Source organism: Peromyscus leucopus, chromosome 23, assembly GCF_004664715.2.
Source record: "Peromyscus leucopus breed LL Stock chromosome 23, UCI_PerLeu_2.1, whole genome shotgun sequence".
Lineage (NCBI taxonomy): Eukaryota > Metazoa > Chordata > Mammalia > Rodentia > Cricetidae > Peromyscus > Peromyscus leucopus.
This window is the reverse complement of record NC_051082.1, coordinates 32369165-32388427: the sequence shown is the minus strand read 5'-3', so window position 1 is coordinate 32388427 and position 19263 is coordinate 32369165. Positions and strand designations below refer to the sequence as shown.

The window sequence follows — 19263 nt, the reverse complement described above, 5'->3', positions numbered from 1 at the left end:
ATGCTTTATCCCCCCAGGGTCTCACAAGACCTGCAGTGTGAGACAAGGGTAGTTATCTCCATCATGTGTGTGTGGGTGCCATGCATGTGTGTCATTTGTGTGTGTGTGTCTCTGTGTATGTCAGTGCCTGTGTGGCCAGAAGAGGGCCTTGGGTCTTCTGGGGGCAGGCTTGTTACTTGTGTGAGTGTCACAGCCAGCGTCTGTCACACCCAGACTCATTGGTTTGGGCCTCTACAAAGTGTGTGTGTGTGTGTGTGTGTGTGTGTGTGTGTGTGTGTGTGTGGTCCCAACACTGCTCGGTCACCTTGGAGCCATGAGAAACTCAGTCCTTAGCTTCTGACATGGCTGAGGGCTGAGGCTATGTTAGTGACTTCCCCTCCCACCCTCCACCCCCAATCTGGGCCTTGAAGAACAGTTTGTTATCATGTAGGTACGAAGTGTCTTCAAAGGTCTGTGTGTTGGGTAGGTCTCGTCACTGAGAGGTTATTGGATCATGAAGCCTCTGGTTAATCAATGGATCAGTCCACTGATGTTTCATAATTCGGTGGCATTCTTGGCTGACAGTAGTGTAGATGGATTCTTCTATTAATCCATGTTTTGCCTCATGGCTTTTTACCTCTCTTCCATCTTGCACCCCTGTTTCCTTTCCCTGCCCTCTGGCCTCTCCCCGTGCCTAGATTCATCTCCTCTCCTTCTCTGTCTGCCCATAAGTCCCACCTGACCTCTTCCTGCCTAGCTATTGGCCGTTCAGCTCTTTATTAAACCAATCAGAAGGCACCTTGACAGAGACACAGCTTCACAGCATGCAAAAAGAGTATCCCACAACACAGTAGGACCTCCTTGGGAAGCATGTGACTGGGGGTGTGGTCCTGGCTGTGTCTCGGCCTGGGCTCATGCTTTGGTCTCTCTCTGGCCATGAGATGAGCCTTTTTGCTGTAACACACGTGTGAGATGATGTGACATGGTGCCACAGGCCTGGAACCAGTGAAGCCAAAAGAAGTCTTCCTTCCTTCCATTTGTTTCTCTTGGGTCTTTGTCACTGGTGGGTCCCCTGTGGTTTGGGAAGTTGTCCCAAGCCATGCCAGGCCCTCGACTCTGAGGCCTCCTTCCTGCAGCTCCCCCTGTGATGTGGGTTTTGTTTGGGGATGGATCTCAGTCTCTGGAAGTTCTGCCTCTGGCCCTGCTGAATCAGCAGGAAGATGACGAGGCCCTTGGGCCTTCTGTAGCGTCAAAGGAGGGTAAAGTTAAAGCCCCCAAGACCTGGACAACTGCTGGGCACTGACGTTTGGCTGTCACACTGCCCCGTGCCTTGCTGTGACAGGCTTGAGAGACCCATTCTGTGTGTCTTGTGGGCGTCAGGAGGGGCAACGCGTCTTAGAACCAAGGCCCCTGTGTGAGGTGAAGGGTCTGGATGGACTTTGAGCCTCTGTTGGGGGTGAGATGGCGCATTTTGGGTTCTCCGGGAAAACAGTGAGTCAAAGCACAGCTCAGCCATTTTCTGGACTCACTCACCTCTCTCAGGCTCCTTTACCCTGTGTGCCAGCCAGTTCCTGGAGTCATGTGACTTTTAAAGGCTCATTACTTATTTAGATGAATGTATGTCTCTGATTACATGTATGCAGTGCCCATGGAGTCCTGTGAGGGCATCCGATCCCTTGGAACTGGAGTCACAGACGGTTTTGAGCTGCCATGTGGGTGCTGGGAACCGCACCCTAGTCCCATGGCAGCGCAGCAGCAACGCTCTTAATCTGCTGAGCCATCTCTCCAGCTCCTGTGAGGTTTCGTTCGCTTGTTTGTTCTTGGTTTTTTGAGACAGGGTTTCTCTGTGTAATAGTCCTGGCTGTCCTGGAACTCACTCTGTAGCCCAGGCTGGCCTCGAACTCACAGAGATCCGCCTGCCCCTGCCTCTCGAGTGCTGGGATTAAAGGTGTGCGCCACCATGCCGGGCGTGCGTGATTGTTTTAATGGCTTCATTGCTTTCCCTACTATTACTACAAGTTATTCATAGTTCTTGTTAGACTGCAGGGATCCTTTCTCCTGTCTTTTTGCGCTTAGTGACATCCAGAATGAAGTGAAATTTCAGTATTTGTGACCATCTCATGTGTTGATCCATTAGTACCTTCCACATGTTATGAACTGGGTTTTTGTGAATGAAGGTCCTCCTGGGGTGCGTATTAAATTGCTGAGGGTTTTCTTCCTGATTTCCCTCCTCCCCAGAACGGCAGTGTGTCCTCACACTTGCTCTTTTGTGCTTTGCACCCTTGGAGTCCCCTGGGTCAAGGATCCAGTACCATGTACAGGTAAATTCACCACGGACCGGAAGTGAATTTCTTAGGTCAGTTCTTTGGTCATCTTGGCCATGGTCCTTGTCTTAGAGTTTCTATTGCAGTGAAGAGACGCCATGACCGCGGGAACTCTTAGAAAGGAAAATAGTTGATTGGGGCTGGCTTACAGTCTCCGAGGTTCAGTCCGTTATCTTCGTGGCAGGGAGAATGGGAGCGGGCAGGCTGACGTGGCGCTGGAGAAGGGGCTGAGAAGCCTACATCTTCATCTGCAGGCAGCAGGAAGAGACTGAGGCACACTTCCTCCAGCAAAGCCACACCCACTCCCACAGAGCCACACCCACTCCAGCAAGGCCACACCCACTCCAACAGAGCCATACCCACTCCAGCAAAGCCACACCCACTCCAACAGAGCCACACCTCCTAATAGTGCCACTCCCTAGGGGCCTATGGGGCCATTTTCATCCAGACCCCCCCCCCTCCGTTACGGCGACTCTTCCTCTCCTGTCCCTTTCCGTGTCCGTGGTTGCTACTCACTTGGACCTTGGTTGCTTCCGGCCTGGCTGCTCCTTGCATGGCTCCGTGGCTTTTCCCACTCCAAATGTCTCCACCCTTCGTTGGTGGTATACTGGTCCTGGCTGCACCCTGATGTGACTTGATTTTTTTCCTATTTCAAGTTCACATCTGTGCGGGCTAACATCTGCAGGGGAAGTGGGTCCTGCTGTGAAATCACTTCCTCCTCCGTAGCCGGCTCCCCCACCAGGTCAATTCTCCTCCCCCACCATGGCCAGCATCCCGGAATGCCCTTTTTTGGACCTCTGCTGGCAGGTCCCTGAGCTGTGAGCACCCTGCCCTTCCTCCTAGGTGCAGGGGATGGCCCAGCCCCCGCGTTGTCTCTAGGGACTGTGTGGCGTGGTTTCTTAAACCCTGTGCCAGTTCAGACTGCCATCTGTCCCCCCCTCCCCCACTGGAACGATTGCTAGGCTAGTGCTTCACACCAGACAGCGGGTCGGAGGTGGGCATTAGGGAACGGGCCGTTCTGAAAACCCAGGAAAGAGTCCTGTGTGTTAAGGTTTTAAAGGATGGTGTTTGGGAACAGTGTTTAATAGCCTCTTTTCGGACCCCTCTCTCCCATAGCCATCAGACTGGACAGAATCTGATTAACTTTGAGACTGAAAAGGTCACATCACTCATAACTTCCCACTTAGAGATTTAAAAAATAGAGGCCAAGGAAGTCTTTCTGAGGCCCTGACCTATTGGATCATTTTACTCCTATTATTTATTGTTGTTATTATTGTTATTGTTATTATCTATTGCCTTGGCTGTTCTGGAACTTGCTCTGTAGACCAGGCTGGTCTCAGACTCAATGATCCTCCTGCCTCTGCCTCCTGAGTGCTGGGATTAAAGGTGAGCGCCACCACTGCCTGGCATTTTACTTGTGTTTTTTAAAAGATTTATTTTTATTGTTTTTAATTGCGTGTAACATGTAACACACACACACACACACACACACACACACACACGGAAGCCAGGACTATCAGATCCACCTGGGTGTGGAGTTACAGGCATTTGTGAGCAGCCTGATGTGAACAGCGGGAACTGAACTCAGGTCCTCTGTGAAGAGCGGTGCGTGCTCGCAACCACTGAGCCGTCCGTCCAGTTCCGTCACTGTGGTTTTATTTGGTGATAGCTCGGACATAATCTGGAGTTAGAATTTCTGTGAGAAGGGGACAGGTTACTACCCTAAGGCCAGGGTTTTATGGTCATCAGCATGGAATATGATGGGGCAGCGACTTCATGTCATAAAGAGCCTCATGAATGCCTATAATAAAAATCGGTTGGGCGGGTGTAGACGTCATCCCTCCAGCCTGGTAGCCTGGTGTCTAGACCGCATTTTTCTCACCTGATGGCTTCCTCGGCGGCGTCCTATGTGAGTCTCAGCAGCAGGAGGTCGGCCTCCACCTGAATGCCCGGGTTGCCATGGATAGATTTGTTTTGTACAGAGAAACCTCATCTCTTTCGTCACTGCTGGTTGTAAGACCCGCTTCAGAGGCCTGGTCTGAGTGGAAGAGGGGACCCATGTGTAGAAACCACTGATAACCTTTCTGAGATATCTCTAAAGAGACACAAAGGGTCTTCTTAAAATAAACCCCGAGTTTAGTGAATTCGTATCACATTTCCTCTCACCCCACGAGGCAGAAGTGACACCTGACTAGGTGTCCTCCTCAGCAGCTCACAGCACCTGGCGCAGCCTTGGTCCCAGCTGTGCCCCCTCTCACTTCCCTGGTATCAAGGGCTCCTCCGATGACAGAGAGCCCTTTTTGTGCCTATGTCTGGGGACATGAGAGCTGCAGCCCTGTGGTTACACTGTCTTACCCTCTTCATGTGATGCCTGGAAACCAAGATCTGTGGGTCAGGTTAATGATCTTCAGTCTGAAGGTGGTTTTGAAATCCCTTCAGCATCGGTGAGTTGGTTCTTGGAGTGGTGTTCACTGGTGTCCTGTCTGTGCAGGTGGAGACACAGGTACGTCTGTCCGTACCTAAGTAATTTGCACCCGGGCATAGCCAGAAGAGCCGTTTTGCCCTAGTCTGGGGTCTTTGAGTTCACGTTCTGCCTTCAGGAGGTTCTGTTCCTGGGGTGTGGCTCTCTAGAGACCACGTGGAGAAGTTACTCTTCCAGCTGGGGATGCTGGGCAGCATGCATTCTAGGCAAGCATTCCAGCGTCGAGTCCCACCCCCAGGGCTGCGACCCTGTGCCCAGGGTCGTTCCTCAAAGCTGAACCTTCCCTGTGGATGCCTAACCCAAATACCTATTCACTCGTCGACTTTGTCCACATGCCCCCAGTATCCAGCAGGATCTGGACTCAGTACTTCCCGCTTCTGGCACCCAGAGCCTGATGTCCTGATGTGCAGGAAGCTTGCTCCTTCCCAGGCTGCCTGCTTAGCCGAAACACTCCCCGCGTCGACACCTGGCGTGGATACATCCCAAAATAGTCTCTTCCTGGTGTAGGCACTGGAAAGCCATCGCGCTCTCTCACATGGGTTACAAACTGTGGGGTTCTGGGATTTCCCCTCTCAGTGAGTGACCTGTCCGTGTGTCTCATTTCCCTGAGATTCTGCCTCCCTTAGGTGTCACTTCCGGCCGGGCTGCCAGGACCCCAGACTGAGAAGAGCCTGGCAAGCCTTGCGACCTCGTTTGACCCTAGTGACAAGTTACTTTTCCTCACCTAACAGGGGGATCCCCAGGGCTAACTGAACGTCTTACTGGTCTTGATGATACTGTTTTTGGTGGAGCCGGCAGCTGAAACCCAGGAACAAGCAGTCACAGTCCCTTAGTGACCCTGCCATGATGTGAAGCCCCGGGGAGGGGTGGGGCCCGGAGACAGGCAGGGGCCGCAGTGCCGTGGATGGGTAGGGGTAGAATTTTCCAGACCTGAGACTGTTTCTTTCATTAGTGACTTCATTGTTGACCTAAGTTGATAAAGAGGAAACATGAGGAATGGGAAAACAAAAACTGTAGCAGCCCAGCGTCATTCCGGGGGGCCCCCTCTCTGCACACGCCTGCTGTTGTGGACGTAAACTCGTCGTCATCTGAGAAGAGCTTTGCATTTAGAGGGAAATGATGAAGATCGTTCCGACTTCTCATAAATCCTATGCCCATTTTCTTCTGTTATTTGTATTTGTTTATTCATTTTAGGGGTGAATCCCATGGCCTAGAGCAGTGGTTCTCAACCTTCCTAAGACTGCTACCCTTTTTTTTTTTTTTTTTTTTTTGGTTTTTCGAGACAGGGTCCTGGATCTCACTCTGTAGACCAGGCTGGCCTGGAACTCACAGAGATCCGCCTGCCTCTGCCTCCTCCTGAGTGCTGGGATTAAAGGCGTGCGCCACCGACGCCCGGTTGGGCTGCGACCCTTTCATAGAGTTCCTCATGTTGTGGGGACCCCCAACCATAACCTTATTCCATTGCCGCTTCATCACCGTGATTTTGCCACTCTTATGTAATGTGAATATCTGGTGTGCAGGATATCTTGACCCACAGGTTGAGAACTGCTGAGCTACCGTCCCATTCAAGACTTGGGCGTTTCAGCCATTCCGGAACATCACAGTTTGGTTTGCATTCCATTGTAATACAGTGTACTTGAAATTGCATTTGGTTTGTCCTGATGAGTCACAGCTGAGCTCGGGAGCAGTGTCTGTCACTCACTGTGCTCCCCGTTAGCCGTCACCTGTCCCCATAAGAGCTGCAGGGGATGTGGAGGCCCAGAGACCTGGGGCAGGGCAACTGTGTGTTCCTGTTTGCCCTGGAAAGCCCCCCAAGACTGTCCCCGCGGAATCTGACGGCTGCCGGTGGGGGGCTAAACGGAGAACACGTGAGCAGCCGTGTTTCTGTAAAAGGCTTCATCGCCGTGTCCCGTCCTGCGGCGAAGCGAGGTTTGCGGGAGGGGAAACGCGTGGCGGTGGCGGTGGCGGGACCGAACACCACCTCTCTCTCTTTCCTGACAGGTTTGCTCAGCCACCCACGATGGGTTGCAAAAAGCTGTTCGGCCTGGGTCAGCAGATGCTGCGCCGGAAGGTGGTGGACTGCAGCCGGGAGGAGAGCCGGCTGTCTCGCTGCCTCAACACCTTTGACCTGATAGCTCTCGGGGTGGGCAGCACCTTGGGTGCTGGTGTCTACGTCCTGGCCGGTGCGGTGGCCCGGGAGGACGCCGGTCCCGCCATCGTCATCTCCTTCCTCATCGCCGCCCTGGCCTCGGTGCTGGCTGGCCTGTGCTACAGCGAGTTCGGAGCCAGGGTCCCCAAGACGGGCTCAGCCTACCTCTACAGCTACGTGACGGTCGGGGAGCTCTGGGCCTTCGTCACCGGCTGGAACCTGATTCTCTCCTACATCATTGGTACGTGCTCTGGGCCCCTCCAGCCTGCCGCCTTTGACCTCTGACCCCCTGCTCGTTAGGGATGCTCTTCTCTCCTCTCCCAAACAACTGACTCGGTAATCTCCAGCACCCCCCCCCCAACTTGACCGCTGTTTGTGCTTTTAGCAGGATGGAGGTGTCTTCAGGAGTCACTGTTGTGAGTTTGCTCTTTCTGAGTCTGTTCTAGTTGGCTTCCTGTTGCTGTGATAAACACGGGGGCCTAGGGCGACTTGGGGATGATGAGAGAGGGTGTATGTCAGCTGACAGATTACATTCCATCAGTAAGGGAAGTCAGAGCAGGAGGCTGGAGGCAGGAGCTGAAGCAGAGGACACGGAGGGATGCTTTTTACTGGCTTTCTCTCACGGTTTCTCGGCTTGCTCTTTTATGCAACCCAGGACCACCGGCCCAGGGGTGGCTGGCACCCATAGTCAGCTCATCCCTCCCACATCAACCATTGATCATGAAAAAGCCCCGAAGACTTGCCTACGGGCCATTCTGGTGGAAATGATCCTTTAGTTAAGGCTCTCTCTTCCCAGATGATTCTGACTTGTGTGAAGTTGACAAAAAAAAAAAAAAAAAAAAAAAAAACCTAACCAGCACAGCACCGGTTGGGGGTGTGGATATCAAGCCAGGACAACTATGACCATTCTTGTTAACTCAATAGATACGTGGCTGATAGGATAATTCTAATTTTAAAACACAGTTTTCTTCTTGTTAGTCCCCCTGCCCGCCCCCCGATTATTACAGTTAATATATCGTGATAGACAACACTTTGGGAAACAGAAAAGCACAAAGAAGAGAAACACCCAACCTGGTAACCAGCAGAAACAGTATTTACTGAGTGTTGCTTTGTGCCAGCCGTTTACTGGAGGTGTGTGATACGGTCGGAACGGCTGGGCGCTGCCCATTGTTAACAGTTCAGGTTGAGTAGAGATGCAGGGGGATCAAACTCAGGACCTTGCCAAATGCTAGACATGTGTCTTCCCACTAAGTTACACTCCCAACCCCTAAGTATATGTGTTTTTAATCTCTTTATGAACCAAAATATCCTAATGGTTTCTCCATGACAGAATTCCTCCTGACTGTGTGTCATTGTATATATGTAGGTTTATAAGTACAGGATACCTTACCAAATGGCCTTCTGCACTATGTGGATCATATCTGCCGTGTTCATAAGTAATTACTTTGTGTAATGGTAGACACAGCCACAGTTTCTTCCCCCCTTGAAACTTCTGAAGAGGCAGAATGTCTAGGTCGGCATTCCTGCCTATTTTAAAACCATTGTTCCCTCTGGTCCTCCATCCCACCTAGCCTTTCTTCATGTACCGCACCGACCATGAGCCTTAAACACAACCATCCATGAAAACTCAGTCCACCCCCACAAGGAAATCTGGACACGGTCCTGCGGGTCACCTTCAGGGACCTCCTGGACCTGTCTGTCACGTCTGCGTGGGGGATGCCGTAGCTGCTTGCTTAGGCTCCCAGGCAGAGGCTCCTCGGGCGTCCAGGAGGCGGTCCTTCTCTCCCCCAGCAGCTCCGGAGTGAGCGAGGCAGCAGAGCCTCCTCTGATGGTTCTAATGTAAAGTTCATAATTTGTCTTTTCCTGTGCAGCCTTCAGACTTGTAACCACAGATGACTCTCACATACCAACCCTTCTCGGTGGGAACGTAGCTTCTGTCAGTGGGCTGTCACGTTTCCAGTGGGTTTACCTGGGCGTAAAATAACAGTCAGATTAAAGCAGGGTTTACTGCTGTTAGACCAACAAAATAATAGGCTTCCCCGGAGTGCTACTTGCCTGTGTAAGACTCACGAAAACGATCTGGGAATCTAAACCCAGCCTTAGCTACTGAGGAAGGAGAGTTTTTCAGGTTTAAAAAAAAAATGTGTGTATGTTTCTGCATTTTATTTTTATTTTATTATTATTTTTATTTTTATTTTTTTGGTTTTTTTCGAGACAGGGTTTCTCTGTGTAGCTTTGTGCCTTTCCTGGGACTCACTTGGTAGCCCAGGCTGACCTCGAACTCACAGAGATCCACCTGGCTCTGCCTCCCGAGTGCTGGGATTAAAGGCGTGCGCCACCACCGCCCGGCATGTTTCTGCATTTTAAAGCCATGATTCTGAAATGGGAACAGCGTGGCCAGGAAGAAGGCTAGGGTATCCAGCAGGGTGGGGTTTGGAACGTCTCTGCAGCAAGCTGGCTGGCCGCTTGGAGCACACGGGGGCAGGCAGACCATTTTTCTCCATGAGGCTCGTGGCCTTCGTGGACAGAATTCCTAAGAGCTGGATGAGAAATGACGCTCGATTTTTGAGTTGTTGGGAAAACACTTAGCATGAGAGCAAATAATGAAGTTGAATCCTGGTGTGGATCCCTCTGCAGTCTATGGAAAATTCAGACCCTAGTCACGGACGAGGCCCTCTGAAACGAAAGGAAAATGCTTTCCAGTGTCCTTTCTTGACAGCACTGGAGAGGCAGCGGGCCTCTTCAGAATGAAAGGAGAAAGGGGGGGAGGGGGCAGCCAGTACCGCGGCTGCTGGGGTGCAGCCCCTCGCTCTCTGTAGCTGGGGCACTTGGGACTGGCGCATGGAGGTGAGCTGGCACCTTCGCCATGGTCCTGCACCCTAGGGGAGTACCATGGTCCCTGGGTTGAGGTACAAAGTGGCAGGCTGGATGATCAGGGTTGAGTGGTAGGTTTGGCCCTGAGATGGTGTCGGTCCATTTGTAGATCACCTTAGAGATGAGTTTTAGGGCATGGATACCATTTTCCCTGCTGCCAAGAGCCATCCAGCTCTTCATGGGAGAGGGGGACTTCCTAAGCAGTGTTTACCGGGCTGACCAGTTACCCATCCCAAGAATGCATTTTAAAGTCAATTTCCTGACTTGTCAGTATTTGCCCTTTGAGTAAATCAAACTCAACTGAGAATTGAGTAAATGCTGTCAGAATGCATCAGTTGGTAAGGGCAGTTATCTATTTGTAAGTTTTTTTTTTTTTTTTTTTTTTTTTTTTGTTGTTGTTTTTTTTTTTAAGTGGCTGGAGAGACAGCCGTGGGTGCTGGGAACCGAACTCTTATATTTTTGGTTGTGAGCCTAGCCTTTAACGGCTGAGCCATCTCTCCAGCCCTATTTGTAAGTTTTTTATTGTGGTACACACACACACACACCCCACATTTGTGCTCATACACGTATGTTGTGTGTTTTAACTGAACATACAGATGCTTCAGAGTTACATACTAATTAAGTACATCCATCATACAACGAAAGTATCAAAATGAATGTGGTGTGGTATACTCTTGAGATTTCAGCATTTGGGAGGAGGATGGCAAATTTGAGGCCAGCCTAGGCTGTAGGCCAAGACCCTGTCAGACAATCAACGCTCCCCTGGAAAAGACAAATACAGGCAATCCAAAGTGCAGGCCATCCACCCAACCTACCAATGCTCTACCTAGGCTCAGAGTCCCACTCATGTCCCTCGTGGGCAGGGCTGACTGGTCATTGACGCTCTCCAGCATTGCTACAAATGAAATATTGCTAGACCCTTAAAAGATAAAGATTCAGATACGGGGCAGGAGAGATGGCTCACAGGTTAAGAGCATTGACTGCTCTGCCAGAGGTCCTGAGTTCAATTCCCAGCAACCACATGGCGGCTCACAACCATCTATAAAGAGATCCAGTGCCCTTTTCTGGCATGCAGGCAGACATGCAGGCAGAATATTGTATACATAATAAATAAATAAACCTTTAAAAAAAAATTCAAAGTGCAACTTCTACCGAATGCACATTGCCGTCGCTGTATTAACACAGAGTTGAAAAAATCCAAAGTTTCAATTTATGATCAAGATTTACTCTTGTGTATCAGTGTAACACACACACACGCGCACACACACACACACAGCCCTGAAACACACAGTATCGATCTTGGTTGAGGATAAAATGTACTTCTTGCTAGCAGCCCCAGGTAGCGTTTGGCTTCACATATACTGTTCAAACCACCCCTCCGGTTGTAGCATAGACTGCGGCTCAGCTTCCACCGCTAGGTGGCGGCATGCTTTCCGTGGCCCTGTGTGGGTGCTATGAGTTCGAACTTGACGAGGGGGCCCTCTGCTAACCACCGTTCTCTGTCACCGTGGTGTGTTTTGTGACAGGTACGTCAAGTGTGGCGAGAGCCTGGAGTGGGACTTTTGACGAGCTGATAGGCAAACCCATTGGAGAGTTCTCACGGCATCACATGGCCCTGAATGCCCCTGGAGTGCTGGCCCAAAATCCTGACATATTAGCTGTGATTATAATTCTCATCTTAACAGGTAAGGCCCCATTTTGACAAGAAGGTTGTGTTGGGGCAATGGGTTGTAAGATTACATTGTTTCTTACATGTATTGATTTGTCCATTCCTTTACTGGTGGTACTGGGGATTGAACCGACAGCCTCATCGTACCTGGCCAGCACTGTTACTACCAAGCAAGTCCCCCAGCCCCTCTTGCCTTCTTGCCTTGTCTCTTTGGTGACTTCCCCCCATTTCTTTCGTTTCTTGGAATGTATATAGACAACTTTGTTTTCTCCCTGTCCCAGTGGTTACTTACAGATCATCCCAGGGCTGGCCTGGGTACCAGCTGCTGAGGTCTGTGATATTTAGTTACAAGAGAGAGTCTCAGGTGAGGTTTTGTTAGCACTGAAGCTTCTTTGTTCTCTCGACTCAGTGGATGACCATTTGGATAAGAAACTAGTAGTTTGTCTGCCAGGAAAATGTGGGGCAGTGAGCTCCCTCTGGAAGAGGAAGGTATGCCTGGGCTTTCTAAGGCGTCGTGGGTTTTACTTACGCTTCACAACCACAAGAACACCCTTCCAATACCTAAGTTGTGGCTGCAGAATTTGAAAATTTCAAGCCCTGCAGGACGCAGCCAATGGCAGTTTCTGGTTAGGGCCACTGGTTCGTGTCTCTGGTGCCCAGATGAACGTCTTTCCCCACAGAGCATTTACTAGACACACACGGAGCTTCCACACGGGTAGATCTCTTCAAACATGAGAAGTTACAAAGTCTTGGCTGAATCTTGAAAGCAACATAACTCTCCTTCCACGCTGTGTAATTGAAGTCATCTCACCCAGGCCAGCCCTGGCAGTATTTTTCGGTCCAGCTGACAGAAACATGTATCAGAACGTATGTTTGTGCGACCACAGTTAGATTTTTACTTTCATAAAGACAAGAGGAAGGACACTAAAGAAAACAATACATTGGAGCATAGTGGTGTCTTCCCTCTGGTCAGTTACTTGATCAGTATTTCAGAATTCATCTGAGGTGCTGAGTAGAAGGAGCCCCGGGAAAGCCGTGATCTTGGATCCTCCTGGCTGGTTCCTGGGTGACACTGGTCCCCCTTTCAGGTCTGCTGTGTGTTAGCCACGTGTTCCCTGACTCTATCACTGTAGCAAATGCCTGAGTTCACACCGTATCAGGAAAAAGGGTTTATTGAGGCCCAGTGTTGGAGGCTGCAGTTTGTGGTCACTCTGCCCTGGGACTTCAGGCCTGTGGTGTGGCAGAATATCATGATGGGAGCGTGAGACTGAGCCATCTCTGTGTGTGTGTGTGTGTGTGTGTGTGTGTGTGTGTGTGTGTGTGTGTGTGTGTGAGAGAGAGAGAGAGAGAGAGAGAGAGAGAGAGAGAGAGAGAGAGAGACTTAAAATTCCAAACTGTGTGGGAGTCCCAAGGCTGTGAGGATGTCTTGGAGATAGTGCAGTTTTGGGGTTCCTGTACTCTGTTACTTGATTATTCTGTCTTGTTCTACTGCGATTTTATGAGCTAGAACTGGTCAAACTTCAACACTGTTTTGTGTGTACTAACTATGAGGAGGGACCATATATGCTACCAGTTCCTAGAACACAAAGAATTATCACTACCATCGTGACCAATGTCGCCAAGTAAACCCGCATCATTCCTCATCCAGAAACCTCTCATTCTCCCAAGAAATTGACCCAAGCGGCATTTCCTCAGAGAAGATAAATTCCCTCTAGCTTCCCTGTAGTTTCTTTCTCCTACTTGGTTCACGGATCAAGGCTCTGCCCGTCCTCCACCAAGGGCTCGCTCTTCCTGCAAGACTGACTGCCACGGCCCAGACTTCTGCAGGTCTTTAGTGCACCACAGAGCATCTTCAAATCCCTAAGAATGGGAGCACCCCACTGTCTGGTTGCTTAGATCTCTGCTCCTAGAGTGACAGACAGGTCTTTGGAGGTCCCACGCCCATGGGTTTCTTCCCCCCCCCCCCATCTTTTGTCCCATCCCTGAATGAACGAAACTGGGGTATGGTATATGGCTAACATTTCTACATGATTTTCTGTCCATGCCTTTTCTTAGGATTGTTAACTCTTGGTGTGAAAGAATCAGCCATGGTCAACAAAATATTCACCTGCATTAACGTTCTGGTCCTGTGCTTCATCATGGTGTCGGGGTTCGTGAAAGGGTCCATTAAAAACTGGCAGCTGACGGAGGAGGACTTCTTGAATAGATCTAGCCCTCTCTGTGGGAACAAGTGAGTTGATTTTGTGTGTCCCTTTGGCATGGGGCAGTTCTCCATATTTGGCATTTCGGATCACATACAGGTATCGGGCGAAGCAGTTCATGGGATAACATATACCTTTTAAATATTACGTGATTTTAACTCATTTTGTTAAAGTGCTTTGTTTTGCTTTGTTGTTGTTTTTTTCCAGTGAAGTAGCTTAGGAGTTTTATTTTTAAAAATTAATTGATTAGAGTATTTACTTACTGTATAGATCTGACTGGCCGCCAACTCACAGAGACCCACCTGCTTTTGCCTCCCAAGTGCTGGGACTAAAGGCGTGTGCCGCCACGCTTCTCCTCCAGTGTCCTCAGCAGGTTCCAATTACTTAGGAAAGGAAGCCAAATCATTATAATGTCACTTTAATCTTCTTGGTCAAATTTTCAGGTGAACCTTGGTGTCTCGGGACACACAGTGGAAGTTGTGAAGAGGTAGAATCTGTGCTTCCATTTTCATTAAGGCTAACGCTTAAATTGCTATGACGAAGGGACCTTTGTGAGATACAGTGGCTTTTGTAGTGGCTTTTGTACGGTAGAGGCTGGCCATCTTGGAACCCCAGATGTCTTCATCTGTCCTGTCCTGCCTGATGACAACTTTTGTTGGCCTCGTGTCTGGTTAGCGGTGGACTGGGTGTGCAAACATACCCCAGATGTTTCCAGAAGGGGAGGGAACTAGAATAAGGAACAGACAGGGTCTGCCCAGGGTGTCTGAAGATTGGCCTGGAACATGGAACACCTCCTCCACATCCCCAGCCCAGCCCATCCACACCCCTCTATCCCCATCTTTATTCCCTCCACCAGAATCCAGTGAGTAGCTCCAGGGGAGGCTGAGAAGTGCCGTCCCATGCTGGGGGTCTGAGCAGTCACACATACCACATTGGTCACTGGCAACAGACCAGATGTCTGGCCTGTATTACTACTGCGATGGAAACAAGAAAATGTTGAATTGAATACACAGAACTCCCTAGTACTACTGTCCTGTAATGATCAGTTCAGTACAAGTATCTTTTCCTTTCCTAAATTCTAGCATGGAGACACGAGGGCTTTTTACGGCCTCGTTCCCACACATTCTGGAGTTGGTTATACTCACGCCAGGTTTATTGGTCCACGTGAATTTAAGGTGGAGTGAAGCCAGCTCGAAACACGCTTTGGAGTTCCACAGTAGACTCTGGAAACCCCAGAGGTGGCATTTCGCTGGCTGCTGTTTCCAGGCCAGGAGCGAGACACAGGGCTTTTCTTGTTTCCTGGTGGTCAGTTGAGGTTGAGGTTTGTCCTTGCAGATCGCATGGGCTAGCGGCAGGAATGGCGTTTCCCAGTCGTTCTTGCCCTGGCTGCCTTAGGGGGATGGTTTAGACAGCACTCAGACAAGGGGACATGTGTTGCCTGGGTGGGGCCTTAAGTCCCTCTGAAGACCAGAGGGCCTGCTGCGCCGCAGGAGACTGCCGCTTTAGGATCAGAGCTTCTGAAGAACAAGCCTTCAGAGGCCGACACCCACACTTTACCTGCAGCCACGCTAACCCCCCAATACATGGGTGCTTAAGGAATGCTGTGCTGCGGTTACCTAAAAACAAAACAAAAAACAGTTCACTTGTGTAAGCCTTAACTTCTTTAGAAATGCCTGTTTTTAGATTTAAGCTCCTGGTGCCTACAGGGCCTGGGTCAGAGAGAGTGTACCCAGCTGACGATTTCCTGGGGAGAAGAATGGGAAGAGACCAGACACGGGCTTGAAATTTGCCTGTGTTCCGTTAGATCCTGCCTCCAGGTCTCTGTCTGAGAAAATGCTTCGGGAAGCGTTACTAGTGTGTGCCACTGGGGCCCTGGGCACGAGAGGCCTGCTGCCCTCTTGAGTGCCCTCACTGGAGGCCTGGGGACTGTGGCCTGAGAGACTTACGCCCTGTGCATGTCCTTCAGAGCAGCGCTGTCCCCAGAATGAAACTCCAGCAGGTGTCCTAAGCTTTGCTGTTTTTGTTTTCTTTTTTTTCCAGTGACACAGACCTGAAACACGGTGAGGGCGGCTTCATGCCCTTTGGATTCTCTGGCGTCCTGTCAGGGGCAGCGACCTGCTTCTATGCCTTCGTGGGCTTTGACTGCATCGCCACCACAGGTTTGTGGACTCCTCCTCCTCCCGTGAGGCCCTGCTCCCTCCCCCGCAGCCACTGGCAGTCATTCCTTTCCTGTCGGCACATTCCACTGGCTGCTCTGGTCCCCCAGGAGTAACTCTGTCGCTTTGGCGTTTCCTGCTGGTCTCCTCTCACTCTCTGTGGCCTTCCTCCATCCCCCAGGAGCAGGGCCTGACAGGAAATTACATCGTTAACATGTGTCATTAGAGAAGGACAATGACCGTGTGCCTGCAGCCTGATTGCGTATCTGCACATCCAGGCTCCCTTGAGCCTCTCAGCTTTTCTCAGCCAAAGGAAACAAGCCTCTCCCTTAGCTGAACTGTGATAGAAAGGTCGGGAACACCCTCCCGGGCTCTGGTTGTGTGGTGGGTGTTACCTAGTGCCCTGCTCTGTCTCAGGAAGGTCAGGAGACCTCAGGTCCTGCAGGCTGAGCCCTGTGGGGCCTGTGCTTTAGTGGGATCATGTGAAGGATGGGGTGTCTCTTGCTCTCGCTCCTCCTCTCTCTGACTGACACCTGCTGCTTCTAGGGGAAGAAGTCAAGAACCCCCAGAAGGCCATCCCCGTGGGCATCGTGGCGTCCCTCCTCATCTGCTTCGTAGCTTACTTCGGGGTGTCCGCAGCCCTCACGCTCATGATGCCTTACGCCTGCCTGGACACCGACAGCCCACTGCCCGGCGCCTTCAAGTACAGTGACTGGGAAGGAGCCAAGTACGCGGTGGCTGTCGGCTCCCTCTGTGCACTTTCCGCCAGGTGAGGACAGCTTCCTGAGCGCTCCCAACCCCAGCACCCCAACGCCAGTGGTGTGGCTTGTGTGTATCAGTCCCAGCACCCCAATGCCAATGACATGGCTCATGCATTCCGTTGCTCTAAGTTATTTGTGTTAGTAACACAGATGTTCCCCTGTATCCACGGGGAACTACCGTCGGAGCCTTCCAGGGGATTCCTGAAACAATAGATCGTTCCAAACCCTGTATAAATTTGGCATCGTGAGATTGACACCGGTAGCTAAGGGTATCATAGAAGCATTATTATACTGACATTAGAGAAAGGTAAAACTATCAGTTGCATATTTCTGGAAGTTTCCATCTACTCTCTTCGTACTGTAGTTGATGTCGGTAAAAGACCCCAGAAAGTGAAGCCAGGTAACACCATACTTTTGCGAAGAACTGAGGCCAACTTTTGCACACGATGCTGGGCAAGGAAATGACTTCCTGCTCCTGACTTTGACCTCTGAACCGGGTTCCCTCTTTGCTCTATTTTTGGCCTTTAGTTTGACTGTAAGGCAGACGCTCCTTTGAGCAAAGGAGCCTTTTAAAGTGACACCTAACCCCCCAACCCCAACACACATGCGTGTGCGAGCACACACACTGGCACGTACATACACATGTATACCTGTGCACAACACACATAAGCACATACACACACACACACACACACACACACACACACGCACGCGCGCACGCACGCGCGCACGCACACATGCTCAGTGCTTCCCCACTGACAGCTTGTGTAAACAGAAACTGTCTGCTAATGATCTACCTCAGCCAGAACGATTGCAGACGTAAATGCACGAACCCGGTCATGGGTGTTGCCCCTGGACTGCCTGCTCCTTTGTGTTCGATGCCTCTATTCTTTTCATTGGTCTGACACCTTCAGTGTGAGCTTTGTGAGGTTCGGGGGCCAGACACTATGGAGGAGTGGATCTTGGTGAGGGCGGGTATCTTTCCTTGGTGGCGGTCATGCGAGGTCTTTTAAGGCCTTGTTTGCCGGTGACATGTTTTTACTCATGTGTTTTGCCTTTTTCTCATCCAGTCTCCTAGGCTCCATGTTTCCCATGCCCCGAGTTATCTACGCCATGGCTGAAGACGGACTACTGTTTAAATATTTGGCCAGAGTCCACGAGAGGACCAAAACACCAGTAATCGCTACGGTGACCTCAGGCGCCATTGCTGGTGAGTATTGGAATTCGTTTCCCATGCTGCTATTTGCACAACTAAATCAGCGTTCCTAGGGAGGCATCTTGAAGTGGACTCGTTTGTGTGAACTGTGAAAAGCCATAACTCATTTATTAGAGCTTTTGAAACTACAGCTTTTTACACTCAGAACAGGGTTCACTAAAAGATAACCACATTTAAATTTTTTTTTAAGATTTATTTTATGCATATGGGTGTTTTGTCTGTATGTATGTGCACCCAGTGTGGGACTGGTGCCCGTGGAGACCAGAAGAGGGCATCAGGTTCCCCAGAACTGGAGTTAACAGACGGTTGTGAGCCACCATGTGGGTGCTGGGAGCTGAACTTGGGTCCTCTACAAGAGCAGCCAGTGCTCTTAACTGCTGAGCCATCTCTCCAGCCCTAGATAAAAGACAAAGAAGGCAGGCTTACGGAAGATGGCATGGAATTGTTCTTAGAGTTTAACTCCTCCTGTGATCTCTGTAGGCAGAACCCCCACAACCATCCCTTCAAAGCCGGCTACCTTTCCTGCCTAGGAGTGTTTCCTTGTGTAGAATTTGGTAGGCCGGCCTCTTGCATAACCCAAGCCAAAAGGACTCCTGGGTACGCACCAGCAAGTCTAGTGTCCGTGCATCTTAGCTTATAGATTCCCTGGAGCATGAACGTCCCTCACAATCATTTTTTTTCAAACATGTACCATCTCTTTCCCAGGGGGCATACATAGGGTGTTGCTGTTTGCCCTCAAATAGTGGTAGACCCAGAGCAGAGGAGGGTTTCTTCTGCAGTCATGTCCATCCCCAAGAGGACAGTTGTGATAGATAAACTTGGAAAACTAAAGGACCTTTGAGCCGTATGATGGGGTGTGTGTGTTGGGGGGGGGGCTGAAGGAAGCCTGTGTACACACTGCTATGTGTCCTGCAGTCTGCTACTTCTGCCTTTCATGACTGAGGTTAGAGCCCACTGTCTGGCTAGAGCAGTGGTGGCCTGGAGAGGCCCACGGTCACACCCAGGAAGGCAGAACTGCTCTTGATTCCTGTTTGTGTTCATGTCAGAAGCAGGTCCTTGCAGGATCTGACCAGCACCCGGGTCTTTTTTGATCAATCGGGACAGATGGTACAACACAGTTTGTATCTCAGTGTCTTGTCAAATGGTGACTAGCAGGACAGCTGACCACCTCTATCTACTGTCTGTCTGTCTGTCTGTCTGTCTATCTATCGATCGATCTATCTAATTTTGGTTTAATTTTCGAGACAGGGCTATGTAGCCTTGGCTGTCCTGAAACTCACTCTGTAGACTAGGGTGTCTCTGCCCCTGAGCCCTGGGATTAAAGGCGTACCTCACCACCACCCAGCTGACAATTGACCATCTTCAATGAACAAATGATGTACTAGTTTTATTAGCATTATTTATTTATTATTCCTTGCTGTGCTCACAGAAGGGGTCAAACTGTGATCTTCC

At 50.4% G+C, this 19263-nt stretch overlaps 1 protein-coding gene across 3 annotated transcripts in view; it reads left to right on the top strand.

Annotated features, from left to right (window-relative positions):
- Slc7a1 (solute carrier family 7 member 1) overlaps positions 1–19263 on the top strand; it is a 74746-nt gene that overhangs the window by 44315 nt on the left and 11168 nt on the right. For all 3 annotated transcript variants that reach the window (XM_028878053.2, XM_028878055.2, XM_037198380.1), the window contains 6 exons: positions 6787–7175; positions 11335–11493; positions 13533–13707; positions 15719–15837; positions 16381–16603; positions 17666–17805. In XM_028878053.2, the coding sequence (XP_028733886.1) occupies positions 6806–7175; positions 11335–11493; positions 13533–13707; positions 15719–15837; positions 16381–16603; positions 17666–17805 (1186 nt within the window). In that variant the 5' untranslated portion in view covers positions 6787–6805. The remainder of the gene's footprint in view (positions 1–6786; positions 7176–11334; positions 11494–13532; positions 13708–15718; positions 15838–16380; positions 16604–17665; positions 17806–19263) is intronic.